Source organism: Achroia grisella, unplaced genomic scaffold (assembly GCF_030625045.1).
Source record: "Achroia grisella isolate CSIRO2021 unplaced genomic scaffold, CSIRO_AGI_Agris_v1 utg903, whole genome shotgun sequence".
Taxonomy (NCBI): domain Eukaryota; kingdom Metazoa; phylum Arthropoda; class Insecta; order Lepidoptera; family Pyralidae; genus Achroia; species Achroia grisella.
The window spans coordinates 2038519-2059583 of NW_026713061.1; the positions used below are offsets into that span (position 1 = coordinate 2038519).

General features: G+C 31.4%; 3 protein-coding genes across 3 annotated transcripts; 2 read left to right on the top strand and 1 right to left on the bottom strand.

The window, feature by feature from the left end:
* Position 1: 1 nt before the first annotated feature.
* LOC131853577 (small ribosomal subunit protein uS13) lies at positions 2–1407 on the bottom strand. The gene is made up of 3 exons (XM_059204507.1): positions 1315–1407; positions 996–1181; positions 2–299 (listed from the first exon to the last, which is right to left on the bottom strand). Exons 1-3 carry the CDS (start codon positions 1315–1317, stop codon positions 30–32), a joined length of 459 nt encoding a protein of 152 aa, XP_059060490.1. The 5' UTR covers positions 1318–1407; the 3' UTR covers positions 2–29.
* Positions 1408–2799: 1392 nt separating this feature from the next.
* On the top strand, positions 2800–15828 carry LOC131853548 (importin subunit beta-1). Its single transcript, XM_059204469.1, has 10 exons — positions 2800–2981; positions 3425–3666; positions 7000–7180; positions 8045–8304; positions 8627–8813; positions 9066–10210; positions 10481–10651; positions 10741–10863; positions 11901–12193; positions 12828–15828. Coding segments are annotated over exons 1-10 (2661 nt in total). The 5' UTR covers positions 2800–2923; the 3' UTR covers positions 12829–15828.
* Positions 15829–17561: 1733 nt separating this feature from the next.
* LOC131853525 (large ribosomal subunit protein uL15m) lies at positions 17562–19813 on the top strand. Its single transcript, XM_059204439.1, has 3 exons — positions 17562–17800; positions 18578–18732; positions 19119–19813. The coding sequence occupies exons 1-3, from the start codon at positions 17699–17701 to the stop codon at positions 19744–19746; spliced, it is 885 nt and encodes a 294-aa protein (XP_059060422.1). The 5' UTR covers positions 17562–17698; the 3' UTR covers positions 19747–19813.
* The last annotated feature ends 1252 nt before the right edge of the window (positions 19814–21065 follow it).

Genomic DNA, 21065 nt, shown 5'->3' on the forward strand with positions numbered 1-21065 from the left:
ATTATGAATAATTTTTATTTTGTTTTCAATTACTTCTTCTTAGAGACACCAACAGTTCGTCCTCTCCTGCCAGTAGTCTTAGTGTGCTGACCACGCACACGTAGACCCCAGTAGTGACGCATTCCCCTGTGTGCACGGATCTTCTTGAGTCGCTCCAAATCCTCACGAAGTTTGGAATCCAAATTTGAAGAGGTCAATTGACTGTATTTACCATCTACAATATCCTTTTGTCTATTAAGAAACCAGTCAGGGATTTTATATTGTCTTGGATTTGACATAATAGTAATGATCTTTTCTACCTGGAAACAACAAATTATACTTTGTAAGATATCTTAGGAAATGAAACAAATTCAATTATCTAGTGCACTATAGCAAAATATTAGCAATCTCAAATCATGGAATTTGAAATCAAATGCAAGTCACTTGAGTAGGGTTGTCAATATTAAATAATAAAACAGGATTTGAAGTTGGAAAAACCAGGATGCAGCAATAGTTAAATTAATATGTAATAAAACTATGTGAAATAGAATTTACACTATTTTATTTTAAATTAAAAACAGAATTTTCAAGTTTAAAAACTCAGTTTACTATTAAGGACATCCCAGGATACTATAAAAACCATGACATATCCTGGGAAAACAGTATGGTTGGCAGCTCTAGTTCAGAGTACCAGAAATTTTATCATCAGGCCTAGCCCAGTCTGCACTTTAAAATTATTTTGCAATCTACTACAAATACACTATAGGGTTTTTTATATATTCCTATATACTTCAGCATTATGATAACTGTATCGAAAAAATTCAAAGTGATAATGTAGACGCAGAGGTAATGCATAAGCAATTGTTTTTTTTTAATACGATTTAGTGTCTAATAAATATTGCGACAGACAACATTATTAGTATAATTATTTCAACTATACATACATATACTCTGTAAGTACATATACATAGAATTGAAAATATTGAAAGTAATATTAAATTATATTTGCACAGTACCTCTTCTTCAGTGCATTCACCAGCACGTTTATCCAGATCAATGTCGGCCTTTTTCAAAACAATGTTCGAATATCTCCGTCCAACACCTTTAATAGCAGTCATAGCAAACATAACTTTACGTTTGCCATCAATATTCGTATTCATGATACGAAGAATATGTTGAAATTTATCCGGAATTACCAACGACTGAAATTAAAAAACATTTGTTTTAATGACAAATAAAGTAAGTAGATATATAATTCAAAAAGATAAACACCGTTAAACAACTTATATTCATTTTATGTTATAAGATTAAGAAGAAATTTCGAGATTTAGATACCATTTTAGTTTATTTCAGAGGAAAATGTCCCACAACAATCAAACTCATGACATGAAAAGGACTAGTGCTGTAGCTGTAGGGAGTAATGCAAATATCGATAACATGTCTACGATTTCTATCAAACACATCGATATTTATCGATCTATTATGGTACTTTCAAGTATCGATAATGAATACGAATAAAAATGCTTTTACGTTACTTTTGACATAATACGAAATAACTTGTAAAAGAATTAAGTTTTTTACTAATAAGATTTTATTACTGGATTGTTTATGATCTCTTTATTAGTTATACAATTAGTATAACCAGTGTTAATAGTTTTCTTAAACTCAAATGTACACAAATTTAGTTCATACAGATCATAAGGAATCCGATATATGATTACTGTAACACATAGTAATGTATTCGGATTTTACATAATTGGAGGTATCCTATGACAAAGTGCGTTATATTAATGATATCTTAAAAAGTGTTTACTATAATGTTTAGAAAGACAACAGAAGGGCTGTGATACAACGGTTTCTTAAATATTATTGAATACAAAAATGACATACTGTTAAGTTGTACTCCTGAGCAAATACTATATACGGATCTAGTATAGTCATCTATCTAAACTTTTTTAGGTTGTAGCTTAGGTACTCTAATTTATCTTGATATTATACTATTGTTAGTTTCATGAGTAGTAGACACGATATCATATAGTTTTAAGTTTCTTATAGGATTTTCTCGCCTATTCATTTCAACTGATATTATGTATCCATGGAGGATTCGTAAACGACTTATAAAATCAATATTGTAAGAAACTTTTGTCATAAAGCGTAAAAAGTTTTATAACTCTACGATTTTTCTTAGCCCAACTAACAGATTATAAAAGTGTAATCAATTTAATATAAGAATTTCTTATTAAAATAAAACCAAATAGTACAGCACCAACATTTTGTGTAAAATAATTATAATTTGATTGAAAACTAAAATCTAAAATGAATATCATCTCTTAAATTATATCCGATACAATCGCACCTATGACTTACGAATGAGCTGTACTCAAATGACGCAAAACGATAGATATTACGAATAGAATTTATAAATAAGTAATCTATTACTAAATTTTACTTTATTTTATTCGATATATCGATACATACATAGTTATTAAAAGTCCATATCAATAAGAATAATATTATGCACGCTGTCGCAACCCTAATAAGGTTTTTTTATATTTGGCTTTACGGCTTTGGATAATCCTTAATAGCCACCTAAAAAAACTTGAGTAAAACATTTCGTTGTTTTGTTAAATTCTATAGTACATTCTACAAATATTCTACAAAGATGCATTTTATTTTACTATTACTTTCGAACTCTCAACCAAAAACGTGAAAATGAGTTATCAAGTTATGCAACACAATTAAAATCTATGGTTCATTTGGCTGTAGGCTTCCCGCCAAAGCGTTATAAATTAAAAAAAGCATGTCTGTGGTAAATTGTGGTTCAAATACAGAGGAAAAAAAATTTATGGTTCCTTCCTTCATCGTGTGCCGGTACTTATTACCGATTATACATTCTCATAATTGTCTAATATATTGTGAATTTAACTAGGAAAACTAAACCACAATGCATACAGAAACTACGTTAACCCTTATACAAATATTGGAAAAGACTATATCCCCAGGTAAGATAATTTTCTTTCATTACAATGAGCATGGCGTTCCATATAGTTGTCAACCGACTTTATCGCGCAATGTCACCAATGTTCAGTCTGATTATCGGTCTCATGTTTATTTCCAACCGTTTCTTAGTTATTGACTACTTACATTAAACATAACCAATCCTACTATATTTAATAATTAAAACGGACCATCTTTTTCTCATGTAAAGAAACGTCTAGTTGTTATCATCAACGTATTTTCTCATTAGGTATTTGCAGTTTTATCTTTTCGTTAAATTTTACAAATTTCTCATGAATAGCGACATTGAACATGATACTGTATCAGTTTATCAAATATGAATCACCTACTATTTGAAGGTTATGAGAGCGACACGAGAATGTTTCTGTATAGGAGCTCATTAGGAAACTCAGCTTGTTACCTTTATATAATTGAATTGTCATCACAGATCGAAATGAGTTGGAAGCAGCGGAAAAGTATCTGGACCAGGCAGCAGCCACCAACTTCACCACATTTATCAAAATGCTATCAGATGTCTTGGTCCAGGGGGGCAACAGTCAGGTGGCTAGGATGGCTGCTGGTTTACAACTGAAAAACCATCTCACTTCTAAGGACCAATCAACAAGACAGAACTATCAACAGAGATGGCTTGCTTTGCCTGAAGACATCAGATTATATATAAAGAAAAATGTAGGTATAAAGAAATCAAAACAACCATTTGTCAGTTATTACACTTCAAAATGTAGGTAGAAAATTATTTAAAAATTTTACAGTCATCATCTACTGTGTTAATTTTCATATTTTACAACACTGCTGGTTCACCTTTTTATTTTTAATTTAATACTCCTTTTATATATCTTAATATCATGTAATACAGCACAAACATAGCTGTTTCTATTTACACTGTTGCTTGCTGATTATGTTAATTGCATTTATCGGACACAAATAATATTGTTTTATATAAATTAAAAACCATAACAATTGCCACACTAATGTCCTGAAAAGCATATACCAATTTGGTCTAAAATGAACAAAAATTATCAGCCCCACAGATGTTATTACCAAAGTTTTTAAATTTGTGTATTGCTGTTGATTTCTGTAGACAATAGTTAACCCATTTCCATCAGGTAGACCATGAGCTAGCTTGCAATTCCAATACATAACATAGTAAAAAGAACCATAATCACCACTAGTCCACTGATAGAACACAAACTTATTGAATTCATTTAATTCAATAATAGTTTCAGAAATAAATTATTACAGCACTTATTACAACACACAAGAACAGAATTGTTATACATGATAAAGAAATCATGTGAATATATATATATAGGAAAGAAATCAGAAAAATGTATTGTTACTTGTTAATAATGTATATTTCAATAGGATATTGTCCCAAAAGTTAATGTCAAGCCAGAAACAAGGTAAGTCATAATAGTTTTCAGAAAAAAAATCTGTTACCTATTTTACAGATGTTAAAAAAAACAACAAAATCTACACCCTGTGAATGTCTTTTCTCTCCGGACTACAGATACAGATCTGTAGTCCGTACCTTTAAATATATTGTTTTGTAATCCCGAATACAGTAATCCCATAACACATTATATTGGTTCTGGATTGTAGGAAAATACCTTATAATGCATTTTTATGATCCATTATAACCAGTGATCCGAGTAGATAGAACTATTTTATGTACTTGCCATATGATAGAATATTATGGATATAGATTTGTTTTTTAAGTAGAAAAATAATACAATGCTTTTTACAGAAAGAGGAAATATATACTTCCTATAACTATAAGGATAGTAGAATAAATAGATAAAGACTTGATACATTAAACCACATATATTTTTTAATGTAGTAATTATTAAACAATTTCATTCTGAAGTTGTACAAGAACATACCATAAAAATTATTTGTGTCTCAAATATTAAAACTTGATTGAAAAGAATAAACAATTTTGTTTAACTAAAATAAAATCTTAATTAAAATTACCAACTATAATTTACTTAAACAATAATTTACTTATTGAAACAAAAGTCTATTAATGGTTATCCATATTAACATCAATGTTTGAGGTCAATGAACCTAAATAGCTCTACCTACTCCAATCAGTCTTTATGACAAATTACATATATCCCTGTTTAACTTTTCTCCCTAAAGGTGGTTTAAATATAATATATAAAAAAAATATTATGAATGAAATATGTATGTTTTATTAAAATAAAAGTAAACTAAGAACATTAAAACAAAATAACTTATGCATTTAAATTAAGAAACTAATTTTGACAAAATTTTGAACAGTAATATAAGGCGGGTAATCCCTACGTTATATGGCGAATGTTATACCGGGAATTGAAATCCTGTAATATGAAAATATGTTATAAGAATACCCTGATATAGGGGTATTACTGTACTTTTTGATTACTACTCTTTTTTTATTATTATTATTTTCTTTTCTATCTGCAATAAGATCTTCCAGCGGTTTGGCACACCATCTTATTACATTATTATTACTAATAATAAAGACTGTTTCCTTACTAGCCAGTATGTCTTTCTATCGTCTTGATCTTTTTTTTTGTTTCATTGAGTATAAATAATACTTTGAGATACATTGCAAATAATACAGCTTTATCAAAAGGTTTTCTAGCCCGGCTTCCATTTGGTTTTAAAATGGAGGTATATGTCTTCTGCTTAATGTCATCCATTTATCTTGTATTGTATTATTTTCCTTTTATATTATCATTATTGTTAATACTTTTTGAGCTTTATTGAGTGCTCTTTTATCTTGAGGGTTTCTGCTTGTATGCCACTGTCTCCTCAGTTTCCTTTTTTTTCATATCATAATTCTTCCTTCTATTATTGTATATTAGCTTTTTATTTTAGATTTGGCATAAGGTGTCGATGACTGTGCTGCTTTTTAAATCGGCTTATTGACATACCAGGCTGCTTCTTTGGCATCTTCTTCAGTTTTCAGAGTTATATGTAGATTTGTATTTTCATGGATATAATCTCTAAAGGATTCCCAATGTATTTTTTGATTATACAAGCTTGCAAATAAACGTAATTTTTCACTGACTAAAAATTCTAAATAAGTTATTCGAGGTGATTTGACAAGTAACTAAATTATCACATTTAATAAGGTTCAAGAATTATTGCTAATTGCACTTCTTTCTTAAATTTCTTTTGCTTCTTTTAATGGAAACAATTGCTTGCTTGAGATTTGGTTCAGCTTCACTGACCACCATTTCTTCGTCTTGGATGAACAATAAAAGTAATATAAAAAGTACATATCTGTAATACCAGAAGTGAAAAGACTCACAGCCTTATACATTTTCTCAATTATGTATTTTTGTCTATAGTTTTTAAAATACCTAATATACATTTATTTTCTACTTATTAGATACATTAGATTAAATATAAACATTAATAACATAACTATTATTACTTCGCTTGTTACCTGGTTGCGGCTTGGCATCAACTTCTGGGACACCCTCTAGTAACTATGTCAAGTTAAAGAATATAAATTATAAATACCTCTCCATTCAAAAACTACCTTTCCAATTGCAAACTGAAACAAATATTGGATGATACAAAAATTTGTATTCATGACCTTGTTTGGGTCTAATTTAATACTTACTTCATCTGTAATTTAGTTAATGTTTTGGTGAAACATAAAAAAATTAAACATAATAATCAAAATGTTCAATAAGATAATTAATAATCTCTTTCATGGGCATATATTGACTGACTATGATTGAATTAATGATTTCTTGGTTGAAATAGTTATTAAATCTATTGGAATAGAGTAAATTACTAAGCAGTTACAAACTTGTCTCTTCTGTCATTACAATGTTGTTATAGATTTTACTTTTTGTTTTTTTATTGTGGATATAATGAAAACAAATTTCTAAAATTGTATTTTTAAGTATGTTTATAAAAATATAACTTTATTGTCAAAAATATTAACTGTGTTGGGTTTTTTTGTGTGATCTGTGACTAATTTATATTTTTTTTTTTCAGATATTAACAGCAATAGGCACAGAAAATAGTAGACCTAGTTCTGCTGCACAATGTGTAGCATATGTGGCAGTTGCTGAACTTGCAGTTGGACAATGGAATGATCTAATTCCTGTTTTGGTAGAAAATGTTGTCAATACCCAATCCACAGAATTGAAAAAGGAAGCTACTTTGGAAGCTATTGGTTAGTGTAATCTGTCGAACAAATATACCATGTCAGAACTTACACGCGGAAATGGCAAAACCATCTGGAAATCATCGTTATCAATTTGTTATAGTGAATTTGTCACAATAGGCTAACTGACCTAACCTCATACTCATACTATTATCCTCCACTGGTGCGCCGTTTGCGTAAACCGTTAGACGAGCACTATTTGAATATCATCCATTAAAAAAAAAAGTTGAAAATGTTGTTAGGCCATAAGAATTACATTCTATGTTGTGTACTTGTTGGTCCTTATTGTACATGATATACCATAATGTAAGACAAACTGACAGCAACCAACTACTTAGATGACCATAAAAAGTAGATATATTAACTAGATGGATATAAGCCCAGAAAAAATGTCATCTTCATCTAACTATAGTGCTGAATTGGAGAGATGACTTAGGGATAGTGTGATCCTAAACTAGGTACTTGGAGGTCCCATCTATGAAATACTGGTTTTCAAATATTAAAAGTTTACATTACTGCAAATAATGGTGCATTTCAGAATGTCTTCCAAAGAATGGAAATCTCAGCTTGACTCTCATTATTAATCCAAAAAAAAATATTTTATAAAATATTAAAAATAATGTCTCATTTTGTATTTACAAAAAAATTTATTTATGTAATCTCTTTATGTATTTAAATACCCAAAGTATAAGCTTTGCCTAGTTTCGGACTAGATAGAAATATGTGAGATGTCCAGGGCTATTATCTGTTTATTCAAATAGTTCCTGCTTAAGTATAATGGCATAACAAACACAAATTTACACTTTTTCAATATTTTGCCAGTTTTATTATTAGCCATGTTTAATAATTTCTAATCTTAAAATAATGTTTTAGGTTACATCTGTCAAGAAATAGATGCAGAAGTATTAACAGAACAAAGCAATCCAATACTAACTGCCATTATCCATGGTATGAGGTCAACTGAACCCAGTAATCATGTTCGACTAGCGGCTACACAAGCTCTCCTCAACTCTCTTGAATTCACAAAGGCTAACTTTGACAAAGAGAATGAGAGAAACTTTATTATGGAAGTCGTTTGTGAAGCAACACAGTCAAGTGACATGAGGATAAGTGTGGCCGCTCTACAGTGCTTAGTAAGTGAAAAAGAAATTATAGTTAGATGTATATTCTTATATTACATAGATGTGTGCAAAAAAAAATATGCAAAAGAGCTGCACACAAGATTGCTCCTTCTTCTTGTGATGAGCATTCATGAGTGATAGAAAAAAAAAATATGTTTTCGTACTAGTATTTCTATAATTGGATACCTATATTTTTTAAATAAGTGAATTCCGTTTTTGTGGATGCCATATAATATTTGTATGTATATTGTATTTCTTAATTTTATTTATCTGGTAAAATAATATACCTTATTGCTATTAAATCTTTTATATTAATCAAATTATTTTGATGTAGGTAAAAATATTGTCTCTCTATTACCAATATATGGAGCCGTATATGGGACAAGCCCTATTCCCTATCACTTTAGAGGCTATGAAATCAGACATAGATGAGATTTCACTACAGGGTATTGAATTTTGGTCCAATGTTAGTGATGAAGAAATCGATCTTGCTATTGAAGAAGTCGAAGCAGGAGAAGCAGGTATTATAAAAATATATTTAATGTACAATAAATTATTAATTTATTATTTAAAAAGCTGACATTATTATGAAAAATAACATAAATATTGCGACTTTAGGTTTTTTATTAATGATGAATTATTGAAGCTACTAATAATATCGATTATTATTTAAACTTTACATCAGTTAACGATTAGTACTTAAACTTTACATCTTTATAATAAAAAACAATATTGTATAGATTTTAATAATGATTTTATCAATTTACATTCAGGCCGCCCACCCATAAGGACTTCAAAATTCTATGCCCGAGGTGCGCTTCAGTATCTAGCTCCTGTGCTTATGCAAAAATTAACCAAACAAGATGACTCTGACGATGAATTAGAATGGAATCCATCTAAAGCAGCATCTGTGTGTCTTATGCTTCTTTCAAATTGTTGTGAAGACGAGATTGTACCGCATGTGTTGCCTTTTATACATTCAAATATCAAAAGCGAAAACTGGCGATACAGAGAAGCTGCCCTGATGGCTTTTGGATCTATATTAGGAGGACTCGAAGCTACTATTCTTAAGCCCTTGGTAGAAAATGCAATGACAACTTTAATTGAAGCTATGTACGACACAAGTGTGGCCGTAAGAGATACTGCGGCATGGACATTTGGGAGAATTTGTGAAATTGTTCCTGAAGCAGCAATAAATGAGAATTACCTAAAACCACTTTTAGAAAGTCTTGTTAATGGTCTGAAAGCAGAACCACGTGTTGCCGCAAATGTATGTTGGGCGTTCACTGGTCTGGCAGAGGCTGCATACGAAGCTGCTGATTGTGAAGAAGAGTCTAATCAACCTCAAACATACTGCATGTCCAATTACTTCGATTTTATTGTAGAGAGGCTTTTAGAAACTACTGATCGTCAAGATGCAGCACAACATAACTTAAGGTCTGCTGCTTATGAAGCTCTCATGGAAATGGTAAAGAACTCACCCACTGACTGCTATGTTACAGTACAAAAAACCACAATGGTCATTTTGGAAAGATTGCAGCAGGTACTTCAAATGGAAAATCATATTGCCAGCCAGGCAGACCGCTCACAGTTTAATGATCTCCAAAGTCTTCTTTGTGCGACACTTCAATCTGTTCTTCGTAAGGTTACACCTGAAGATGCACCTCACATATCTGATGCTATAATGACTGCTCTATTAACAATGTTTGCTGGCAATGCTGGAAAAGCTGGCGGGGTTCAGGAAGATGCACTCATGGCTGTGTCTACATTAGTTGAAGTTTTAGGAGAAGGTTTTCTAAAATATATGGATGCCTTCAAAAGATATCTCTATGTTGGTCTTAAAAACCATCAAGAACATCAAGTATGCATTGCAGCGGTTGGTCTTACTGGCGATATTTGTCGGGCGCTGAAAAGTAAGGTAAGAAAATTAAAATAATTAATACTAATTGCGGCCCGCCTCCGGCTTCGCACGTATATTTAATAAAAATATTAAAAATTATAAATTTCAACCCACATGAGTGTGGGTTGTCTTCATCAATAATATAGGATTCGAATGGTAAAAGAATTTTTCCAATTTGTCCCGAGGTTTCGGAATCTATTCAATGCAAACCAACAAATCCTTCCGCTTTATAATATTATTATGATAAGAAACCTTTAAAATTTATAGTTGTTTAATATTATTTTACAGGTGCTACCATATTGTGATGAAATTATACTTTTACTCTTAGAGAATCTTGGTGATCCATCTATACATCGTTCAGTAAAACCACAAATATTATCTGTGTTTGGTGATATTGCTCTAAGCATCGGACCTGATTTTGCTAAATATTTCGATATTGTGATGCAGATGCTACTGCAGGTATTTCTTTTAAACTATGAAAAATAATTTGTTTAAAAAGTTTTCATTTTGTAGAAATTATTGCTAACCAATATTAAATATTGTTTTAGGCCAGTAATGCACAAGTGGATCGTAATGATTATGACATGGTGGAATATTTAGGTGAACTTCGTGAAAGTGTACTTGAAGCTTATACTGGTATCATCCAAGGACTGAAAGGCGCTACCGGAGAGGTGAACTATGTTTCTATAACACCAGAATTATTTCTCATTGATCCCAACAACCCCATAACGGCAGGAAACCGCCTCACGGGCCCACCCGCTCTGTCCCGACCACACTTTTACACACAAACACGACACCGTCCTCGCCGGAGAAGACGACGACCTCAAATACACAATATCGCGCATTCAACCGGGTGCCTGTGCGCGCCCGGGCGCCCCTCCGATCGATCCCCCGTCCAATTCAAACGGGGATCGATATTACGACGGCATGAGCCGAGGTTCGAACCCCTAGTGGTGCCCTCATACTAAAGTCGTATCCGTCCGGCAGGCAGGAGTTGGCCTTCAGCCGCTCCATAAGTCCTTCCGCGGGTTTAGAGTGCCATCTGCACTCGCCCCCTATCGTCCGGTCAAGCTGTAAAGACCAGCTGCGGCCATGCTAACAGCATTAGAGTAGACCGAAAGAAAAAAAAAACAGAATTAAATTTCTTTACTCCATATACTATTAGCTACTATCAAACATTACGCCCTTTCTCCCAACAGTTATCTAATATTTTGTACTTTATTTTATGAAACTATAGCAAAGCAAAGATGAAGTTTATGATTTCTATGTTCATAAATAGCCTACATGGATATTTCTATATAAAATGTAGATAAAATCGCGTCCCTTTAATTTGAAAGGTTTCATCCTCATGTGCTGAGTAACATTTGTTCTTGTAATGTTTGTAGGAATAAGAAATTTGAAAGGATTAAAATTTATCAAATTTATTATATAAACAATGTTGATTGAGAACCGCACAGTGAATGAAATATATTTTTTAAATCACATGATAAGGGATCGTTATAAAATATCGATTTTTAATTTTATACGGATTTGAATAGTTTTAAATAGAACAGTATTTTCAATTAAATTACTCATTTAAAAATATTTTTTGTATAGACATCCAACTAGCCGAGAAAATCAAATCCTAATTAGTATAGTAGCTTACATCATTCAACACTCGTCGATATGCGAAAGAACAATTCTTATATGAGTATTGTTGGTGCTACAGGTGCGGTCGGACGTGACGTTGGTGGAGCCGCACGTGCCGGCGATCGTCAACTTCATGATCCAGGTGGCGTGCGAGCCGGAGCGCACGGACGGGCACATGTCGGTGATCGCGGGGCTGGCGGGCGACCTGTGCACGGTGTTCGGGCAGCGCGTGCTGCCGCTGCTGGAGGCGCGCCCGCTGCTCGATCTCCTGCAGGCTGCGCGCCGGTCGCGTACTCCGCGCACCAAAACACTCGCCAATTGGGCCACCAAGGAGATCCGCAAACTCAAGCAGCTGCCCAATCTTGCTAGCTGGTATGTATACGAACTATATGTTCGAGTAGGACCCGTCCCGACTTCGGTCGGGCCCAATATTTGTTAACGTATTTAGTTAGATGAGGATTGATGTTATGTTATAAAAACACGTTCATAAATAATACATTATTTTAGAAGAAATTTTTGTACATACATAAAAAAGGTTATAAGCGAGTTAACCTTCTATTGGCCGTAGCGTGATGTTTGTTATATTCGCGGATAATATACCTTTCGAACAATAAAATAATTTTTAAAATTGCATCAGCAGAATCGAAATGATGAAGATAAAAGCCTTCTAAATGTAATCATGTTTGTGTCACTGACTTTCACATATTGTAATTATAAATGTTGTTAGTTGTGATGTGATCGAATTTATCGACGGCTTTTTTTAATAAAAATTTCGGTCTACTCTAATTCTGTTGGCCGCAGCTGGCCTTCACCGCACCAACAGGGTCTTTGTGTATTTTGAATATTAAACTCTTGTTTCAAAGGTGCACATTTATAAAATAATATTATCCTTATAGAAAACTGTACCGAGTTTCAAGTTTTGGTTAAATTGTTTTTTATATCTTTCAACCTATTTTACAATACTAGACATTATATATATCTACTAGACTATATTTTTTCTTTACAGATTTGAATCATCACAGTGCAGCGCTAATGTAATGCAGTTTCAGACAACTTATTGCTGGTAAACTCAATTATATTGGCAGGTCATATCATATTATTATTCAGACGCTAGGTGCATTTGTATTGCAGCTGTTACGTCTTGTTGTAATAGAACAATGTATATGTTTATAAATTGTTTTAATTTTTAGGTTATTCAGTTCATGAATAACGACTCTTTATTGTTTAGCTAAATAAATGTGTGAACTATTAATAAATTAATTCCAAACTTTGTTTCTGTTATTTATCATAATCGGGAATTATTTATTGATCGTTTTACAAAGTAATTAAACTACGGCCGCATGTAATGCACCTATCGCTAGATTATTCAAATTATTTAAGTATGCCTGGCCATTATATTTCCATAATGATCTTAATAAAGGTTGAAGCATTTTTCCTATTTGGTATTATAAATACAGACAGTGGCTGTGGTATCTTTACTTATGTGAGTTAAAGTGATATTTTGAAAGAAAGTTGAATGAAAGATGACGTATGTTATTATAGGCATGCACAAGTGCAAGGGATTGTGAATTTTATAAATTATGTTTTGTAAGACATATGAAAGGGAGTGTGAATGGTAAAGTATGTATGAGGTGATGCATGTATGTTTATCACAGATGTTTGTAACTTAGGCATGTGTCGAACTTTATATGAAGTCGGTATAATATAAGATTCCGTCATCGTAATTTGAGACTGAAGGACACCATATTGGTGATAAGCACTTTTTATTCATCACAGTACAGTACTAAAACAAATCATCTGTAATATAAAAAAATATGCCCTTAATCTTCATTTATATAATGCTAAAGTTTATACTCGATTTTGACACACAATGTGCCATATATATTATTTCGGAGCCGGCTTTGATATTATTTTAGTTATCTAAATATGTGCATTCCTGAGAGAAAATGCGGTTGTATAAAAACAATTACACTTTCATTATTATATTTTTGTTAATGTCGAATACATCGAATACCGGCGCAATTTTTGTCAGGTGTAGAATTATGTTATTAATAAAGTTACTACTAAAAACATATAACAATTTAAGGAGCTAACTATGTACGGATTTGTATAAATTTGTAAGGGCAATCCATTTTGTATCCCATTCACGACTGTTGTTATATATTGACATAATTTATTATCCAACGAAAACTAAGATATTCTGTGTTTTTGTTGGATACTTAACATTACTTATACCACTTTTACCCACAACTGAAGATCATAATGTTATATACTATACATTGAATTACACGTTATTATACAGCGTTAACCGGAAAGATTATGCTAAGTCGAAAGGATATGAAAGTACCCACGAACAACTTTTATTTTACAACATACTCTTTTGAGTTACAACATACATTTTTTTTTTGAGGTATGGTTTCAAAGATATATATATAAATACAATAATAAAAAAGACGTAACGTAAAAATCATCTTTTTTATTTTAAGGTCAAGAATCCTTTTGATTACGCCAATAAGTAATGTCCGCTTCTTTAATAGATTTACAGGGAGCGCCCTGTAATTTCGCGTTATTCCTGTAACAATGGTTCCAATTAACTACATTTCTTATTCTTTTGTAAACTTGCGCTATGTTTCCTCTCGTAAACTGTATTATTCGTAAAAAGTGCTTCATTTAGATAGACATTCAAGCGTGTAATCAATCATTCAATGAACAACTCTTGGGTGGTATTGAACCAGTATTTATCATACCACGAAATCGTTTCTATCCACACTGCTGTTACATTTAGTCTAACGGCCCAGATGGTATCAAATTTATAGTTTGTTTTATTTTTTAACTTACTTTTTGTTGTGAGTGAAACAACAAAAAGTAATTTAAAAAATAAAAATGGTTAAAAACGTAGGTATTAGGGATATTTTACGATGCTAACGGATTTGCCTTTTTCAACTAACCCTGTATAATTATGTCCAAAATATTATCGAAAGTAACGAAATAAAGTGGTAACCTAAAACAAAATTATACATATGATTATAAATATTTAAAAAAATGTCTTGTGATGAATAGAAAGAGAAATTGCCTCTGGTCTCTCTATTTACATTATTTGTACATATGTAATTAAAAGCTCTTTTGTTACACTTTAATAATATTAGAAAACGACAATGACAGAAATAGTTGCAAAGCAGGAAGATAATTATTTTTAGTTATATTACAAGTCCTTAGGGATCTTTGAAAATTTGATTAAGCAGAATTACGGTTTTAGCAATCAAATTTGAATCTCAAGGTGTTGTAGTGTTTTTTTTTTGCAATAACTTATGAATTTATTGTATGAATTTCCATAATTATATTTTTCCTTAAAGTGTTCGTACTTTTTTTCCTTCGGTTGTATTATCTAATTTAAATACGTCTTTAAATTGATAGTTAGTGCCTTCACCTGATGAGTCGGAAAAAAAATAAAATGTCTGAAAGTAACCGAGTCACAGATATTTCTGTTAACCACTTCTGTTATTAGTAGTATTCGATCCTTTTAAAATACACCTACATTACAGTTTTGGTAGGAGCTTTGTAAGTACATTAATGCCTATTGTATAAATCAAATAGAATTTTGAGTGTCTGCTAGTCTGTGAGCATCACTGACAGGGATGATGTTTGCGCGAGTTATGCAAGATTTATGAGAAGTGTATCTTTACTCATCTAACCATTTTGTGTTATATATAATTATATATGTATATATATAATTTTATTATGCCCTTCTGAGGGCAGTTCATGATTTTGTCTGAATATTTCAAACATCTTAAGTTGTTTTTATTGAAGTATGATAGGAGAATGTGTGAGGACTAGTGCCATGCCATGAAAGGTTCTGAATTAGAATCATAGGCATCGAGTCAATGAATACCACCCACTTTTCCTGCGCGATTTGAAAATAAAATAAAATTATTTTGTTACAACTTTTATTTCTTTTTGATTACAACTACTATTCTTTAAACTGTTCTATAATAAATAAAACATTTAGAAGTTAACTATGTTTTATTATATACCTGCTAAATTACTGTATTCCTACACCATTGTTTTTTTTATATCAAATTATTATATTCACTAAAGTGTTCCCAACTTAAGTTTCAGGAATATACATTTTCTGTAAATATTTATGGTAATTTATGATTTCGAGCAAATAATAGTCAACGGGTTCTCATTTTCATCATTAATTTATATAAGTACGTATAGTATGAAGATGGAATAGCGAAAACATCAAAAGGAAAAGATGGGAGTTAATCTACACTAGTAGCAGAGTTGATTGAATCTTTACTTATTCCAACAGTGTTAGGCATAATGTATACTAACGGGCTACCGCCTTCGCACACCTAATAACACCGTGAAGTTTTAATCAGAGTTTTTTAGTGAGTAGTTTGATAGGAATTAAGTACACCCTTTCATTATCCCTATTAAAAAAACTGTTTTTTTATTCAAATACCTGTGATGGAATCACCTAATAATATAATACTAAAACAGTAAACAAACTAATAATTTATCCAATTAACGGTAGTAAAATCCTATATTTTACTACCGTTACCATGTAAGGCAAACATGGGTTTTGACTAGGGATCGCCGATATATATCACGATATATTATATCAATTGATTTTTATCTTGATAAATATCAATAAATTTTTCCCTGTCTTCTGAACTAAAAATTTAATTAAAGATTAATTGCCAGGCAGCACGTAGCGAAAAACTACAATTCAGAATCATTTAGATTGTTTCCCAAAATGGCAAACTCATTTAAAGTTAGGGACATCCCCTTTAACTTACCAGTACGGCTATCTTTTTATTTAGAATTCAAACCTTAACTTCATTTCGTATAAGGTTTATTTTACGAAGATGATGATGATGATCCCACTCATAGATCTAAGCTTAAGGCCTGACGCTGAACGGTTACTTTTATGATTACAAGTTATTATTAAAATTTGTTGATTTATCTCACAAAGAAATGAAGATTATTATTATAAGAATAGGTACTTGTTTTTTTAATTGTTCATTAAAAAATATTTTTCACATAAACAGCAAGTAATTCTTTTGTTACTTGTTAAAAGTTTTTTTAAATAATAAAAGTAGTAATAATTGGTACATATTTTATTTTACAAATTCCTTTCACATCTTTAAGCGTGTAATCCCTTTACAGAATCAAATTGGCTTTTTCTTATGATAACTGACACCTATGGTGTCAAATACTGCGATGTGTAGTAATGTGTAGCAAATTAGGCCTAACAGTAATAATGATATTTCAGGACAAGACACAGCTAATTTAGTTCCAAGCTAAGCAGGAGCTTGTGTTATAGGTACTGGACAACTGATGTAAATACATTTTTTTTTGTAAATATATACATAGGAAATATCCACACTGATACAATCATATTCATGAATACAAATGTTTGTATAGTCCGAGAAATAGAACCCGCTCGAAATCATCGCAATCAGAGCGGTATGCTAAACCTAATAAAGAAGAACGTCACAATATAGACTGAAAAGATAATTTATTATCTGTAATTACAATAACGTAGTGGTTATTTGCTCAGTTATTACAACTCAATTTATCTATGCTTTGAAATGTCCAACCACCTAGTAGGTATATATCTACTGACATTTGGCTGTTTTTTTTTCTCTTTTGGCTCCGGCGGTTAGTGTTGCCATTAGCCATTTTCTACTTTTTATTATTTTTTTAAAAGTGGGGAACTCGACTGGCTGACTCATGACTGTTACTTTCATAAGTTCATGAAGACTTGTCTTATTTGTAAGGACTGTGACACAGATCTGAATCTGTGGATTATGGAACTAACCTCAAATTATTTTTAATATTTATTAATTATTTTTGGTTAAATATTTAAATATGGGGTCCCGTCAAATAATCGAAAAATCTTTGTCAATGCTGAGATCATTACCAAGAATATCATTGTCCAATATACGTGATAATCCAGGATCAAAAAAAAATGTTAGTAGGATGTAATGTTTAAATTGTTCATATAATTATAATTAAGTGTTTTGACAATTTATGGAAGATGTTTAATGTAACTGCATATTTGCATCTGTTAAGTGTATACTGTCGATAATTAACCTATGCACACTTAATACTTTAAGTATATATAGGTACATTACCTAGTACCTATCTACATTAATACTATTCATATAGTAATATACTTTTTCATTCAGAAATTGTAGTAGACATTATTAAAAGATATATTTAATAATATTATATATGCACAATCTCATATAACATTGTTAAATACATGTTTTTTAAATTTAAGAATGATAACTAAAAGTACAGGTAATTTTAGCCTTTACTATTTTTATGATATACATCAACTTACAATTGCATTGGTTTTTGCTTAAAATTTAATGTAACTAACAGTTAAAATTTATAACAAGAACCATAGTCTGATTTTGGCATCATTGGCCTAAGATGAAGTAATAATAATAACCCAGGACTAGTTACAATGAATCTAGTCCCAAGCTGAGCAGAGCTAGTGTTATAGGTAACTAAATACTTGTTAATTTGATAATACAAACAATCATGTTTAAGAATATAAATGTCAAGGTAAGCGGGTATAGTTTTGTAGAATCCAAAAATGATCTTCAAAAATTTCATTTATTGGCTTCAGACACTGAAAGGAGTAAACTTACTTTAATTCCATGTAGGAACCACACTGTCATTCAATAATGGACTTTCTACCAACTATTTTATTTACTTATAAGAAAAAAAATATTTCAGCCAAAACGTGGCCGAGGACAACATGGGGGTGATAAACATGGAGCAGGCAATAAAGGTTCAGGTCAGAGACAAAATTATATGAGGCTGGGTTATGAAACAGGAAATAACCCATTTTATAAGCGTTTTCCTCAAGAACATTATTATAGGGGGCACCAGTAAGTAATAAATTATATTATATGTAAGAATATAAAAAAATAGACATGTAAACAAAAAAGTAAATATATATTATAATATAATGCTGCAGATACCTTCGCCTCCCTTGCCCTTTCCCTCTGTATATACACATGGTGTCAAGAACTGCAACAAACAAGTCACATTGGCAAGTAGTCAAATTACAATGTTGGTAGAGACATTGTAATTGGCAAATTACAGTTGCAGTGTAGATCACCTCTAGACCACAGAGCCCGTAATTTATTTTTCCCTTTTTGAATACTAATAATTTGCAATATGTTTATTTTAATCAATAATTAAATAATGTAGTTATTACGTTTGTAAATTTGGAAACATAATTTAAATCCTGTTTAATTGGTATTGATTACAGTCACAGAAGGCAATACCCTCCATTGTCATTACAAGCTCTCCAGACAATGGTTGACAGAGATAGATTGGATATTACAAAACCAATTGATATTGCAAGCATTATAAAATCAGGTCTCTACAAAATTTACCCTGATCAAAAACATTTTGGTGTACAATTAACGGATGAAGGAGCTGACATATTTGCTGCAAAATTGAATATTGAAGTCCAGTGGGCAAGTGAACAAGTGATTGCTGCTATAGAACGAAATGGTGGTACCATTACTACAGCATATTATGATCCACATAGCCTGTTTTTACTCAAGAATCCAAAAAAATTTTTTGAATCAGGTCAAGCTATCCCTAGAAGAATGATCCCACCTCCAGATGTAATTGAATACTACACTAAAGCAGAAAATAGAGGATATTTAGCGGACCCTGAAGAAATATCAAATGAAAGGTTAAAATTAGCTCAGAAATATGGATATCAATTATTAAACTTAGAATCTGACCCAGATTATAACATGCTCTGTGAGAGGAAAGATCCAAGACAAATCTTTCATGGTTTAGAACCAGGATGGGTTATTAATTTGAAGGATGAATGTATTCTTAAATTAAAAGATGAAGATTTATTAAGATTTTATGCATCATAAAAACAACAATATGTGTAATATAGTTTATTAAAAATATACTTAGTTATATCAATATAGATGCATTCTAATTGTCTCATTATGTATTATTCAAATATGTATCAAAAACTAACCTAAACCAAAATAAAGAACCGGGCAGAAGATCCGATATCTAACAAAACTAATCTACATAACACTGCGTGGCATATAAGTCAGTTCAATCCATATAATTACATATGACAATTTTTTTATTTCACTCCAATCCTTGGAGATAGTGATAAATAGGACCATCTTAGACATGTTACTCCCCAAACAACAGACATAAAACATATCTTTCATATGTGCTTAATATGCCAATCATAATGATAAAGACTAATATTATACCACCCACAATGATAAAAGGTCCGGGAATCGGTAATCCTCGGTTTCCCCTTGAATGCCTTTTTAAAGCGTTTAATCGTACAAGTCACGAAATTTACACATTCGTTTAGCCTATCTACGGATTATTTCGAGTCACACGTTAGTTCTATTGAAACCCCTTCAGGGCTTTCCGCTTAGGTTTTTTTTAGATAGGATATGATGATGATTATCAGATTGACCTCCGCTTCATAACGCTTTTGTGATGAACCACGATAGCTAGGGGTCGAACTGATATTGTAGATTATTATTATAAATGTGCCTAGAAGGGGTGCGAAATACTGTGACACAGGTGTTCCTAGCACAGGTTCTGTTCGATTCTTTTATTATATTTAAAAAATGTGTACTCCTTAACAAGTTCTGTAAATACTAATAGAATAGAATAAACATTAAAATAAGAAATAAAAAAAATTAAGTCACTATACCATGTGCGCTTTAGCATGGTGCGGGTGTTTTATTAGCGTTTCGTTTTACTCTTAAAAGTTGCAGTAATTTACAAAGTTACTTAGTATTTCAGCTGTACCACCAATATATTAAATCACTAATAACTGTATTAACTTAAATGTAATAATTGTTAAATGTAATATTAGTAATTGTCACCCGCACCATGCTACAGCGCACAGAGTATATATAGTCCATCCATCATTATCATAAATCATTAAAACTACGCAACGGATTTTGAAACTTTTTTTATAGATAGTGATTCTAGAGGAATGTTTATATATATATAACACATGTAGGTACACCCTTGCGAAGCCGGGGCGAGTAGTTGTATATCTATAAATTATGTCACACGTTCAAGGCGCGGGATATATAAAATGTGAGAAGAGCTGATGGTGGTTCCAATGTCTGAAATTTATTAGCATATGTTTTTTGTACCACGCACCTAAGATTACAGTTGGTGAGCTGAATAAATATTAAACTTT

Coding starts and splice junctions, on each gene's coding strand:
- LOC131853548 (XM_059204469.1), top strand. CDS start 2,924: ATGCATACAGAAACTACGTTAACCCTTATACAAATATTGGAAAAGACT. Junction 8,814..9,065: donor AGTCGAAGCAGGAGAAGCAG/GTATTATAAAAA, acceptor ATTTACATTCAG/GCCGCCCACCCATAAGGACT. Junction 10,211..10,480: donor GTCGGGCGCTGAAAAGTAAG/GTAAGAAAATTA, acceptor ATTATTTTACAG/GTGCTACCATATTGTGATGA.
- LOC131853525 (XM_059204439.1), top strand. CDS start 17,699: ATGGGGTCCCGTCAAATAATCGAAAAATCTTTGTCAATGCTGAGATCA. Junction 17,801..18,577: donor ATCCAGGATCAAAAAAAAAT/GTTAGTAGGATG, acceptor AAAATATTTCAG/CCAAAACGTGGCCGAGGACA. Junction 18,733..19,118: donor CATTATTATAGGGGGCACCA/GTAAGTAATAAA, acceptor TATTGATTACAG/TCACAGAAGGCAATACCCTC.
- LOC131853577 (XM_059204507.1), bottom strand. Junction 300..995: donor GTGAATGCACTGAAGAAGAG/GTACTGTGCAAA, acceptor TGTTGTTTCCAG/GTAGAAAAGATCATTACTAT.